This window comes from Trypanosoma grayi (assembly GCF_000691245.1).
Source record: "Trypanosoma grayi strain ANR4 Tgr_2646_V1, whole genome shotgun sequence".
Classification (NCBI taxonomy): Eukaryota; Euglenozoa; class Kinetoplastea; order Trypanosomatida; family Trypanosomatidae; genus Trypanosoma; species Trypanosoma grayi.
Genome location: NW_008828264.1, coordinates 1 through 417, shown reverse-complemented (window position 1 = coordinate 417; position 417 = coordinate 1). Strand labels below are relative to the sequence as shown.

General features: G+C 55.2%; 1 protein-coding gene across 1 annotated transcript; it reads right to left on the bottom strand.

Annotated features, from left to right (window-relative positions):
- Positions 1-2: 2 nt before the first annotated feature.
- DQ04_26461000 (hexose transporter) lies at positions 3-416 on the bottom strand (the record flags this gene model as incomplete). Its single annotated transcript, XM_009318330.1, has 1 exon — positions 3-416. A coding segment is annotated over one exon (414 nt), but the record flags the coding sequence as incomplete, so codon positions are not given.
- Between the last annotated feature and the right edge of the window lies 1 nt (position 417).

The window sequence follows — 417 nt, the reverse complement described above, 5'->3', positions numbered from 1 at the left end:
AGACGGCCAGTGCACAGCACCCAGAATTGATCTGTAGCCGAGGCCACATGGTACATCACAGACGACACAACGCTAACTATGCCACTGACCAGGAACGACACCTTGTGGCCAAACTTTGCAATAAAATGCCCTGCGGAGACAGCTCCAAACAATGCGCCAACAATCATTGCGCCAGCGAAAATGCCGTTGTAGACAGCGCTGTAGCCAATCGGATTCATGCACTTCTCATTGTCGTACACCCAGTTGCACCTGTCATCTCCGAGGCATTCGTTCCTGTCCACGTACATACCCTCACAGGTGCCCTCTCTCCACCCACACGCACCCGTCGTGGCGTTCCACGCGCACTCTGCATTCACCACTGTCTCGCACGCAACCGGTGTGTTGTACAGCGAGCAGTCGGTCGACGTCAGGTAGAAG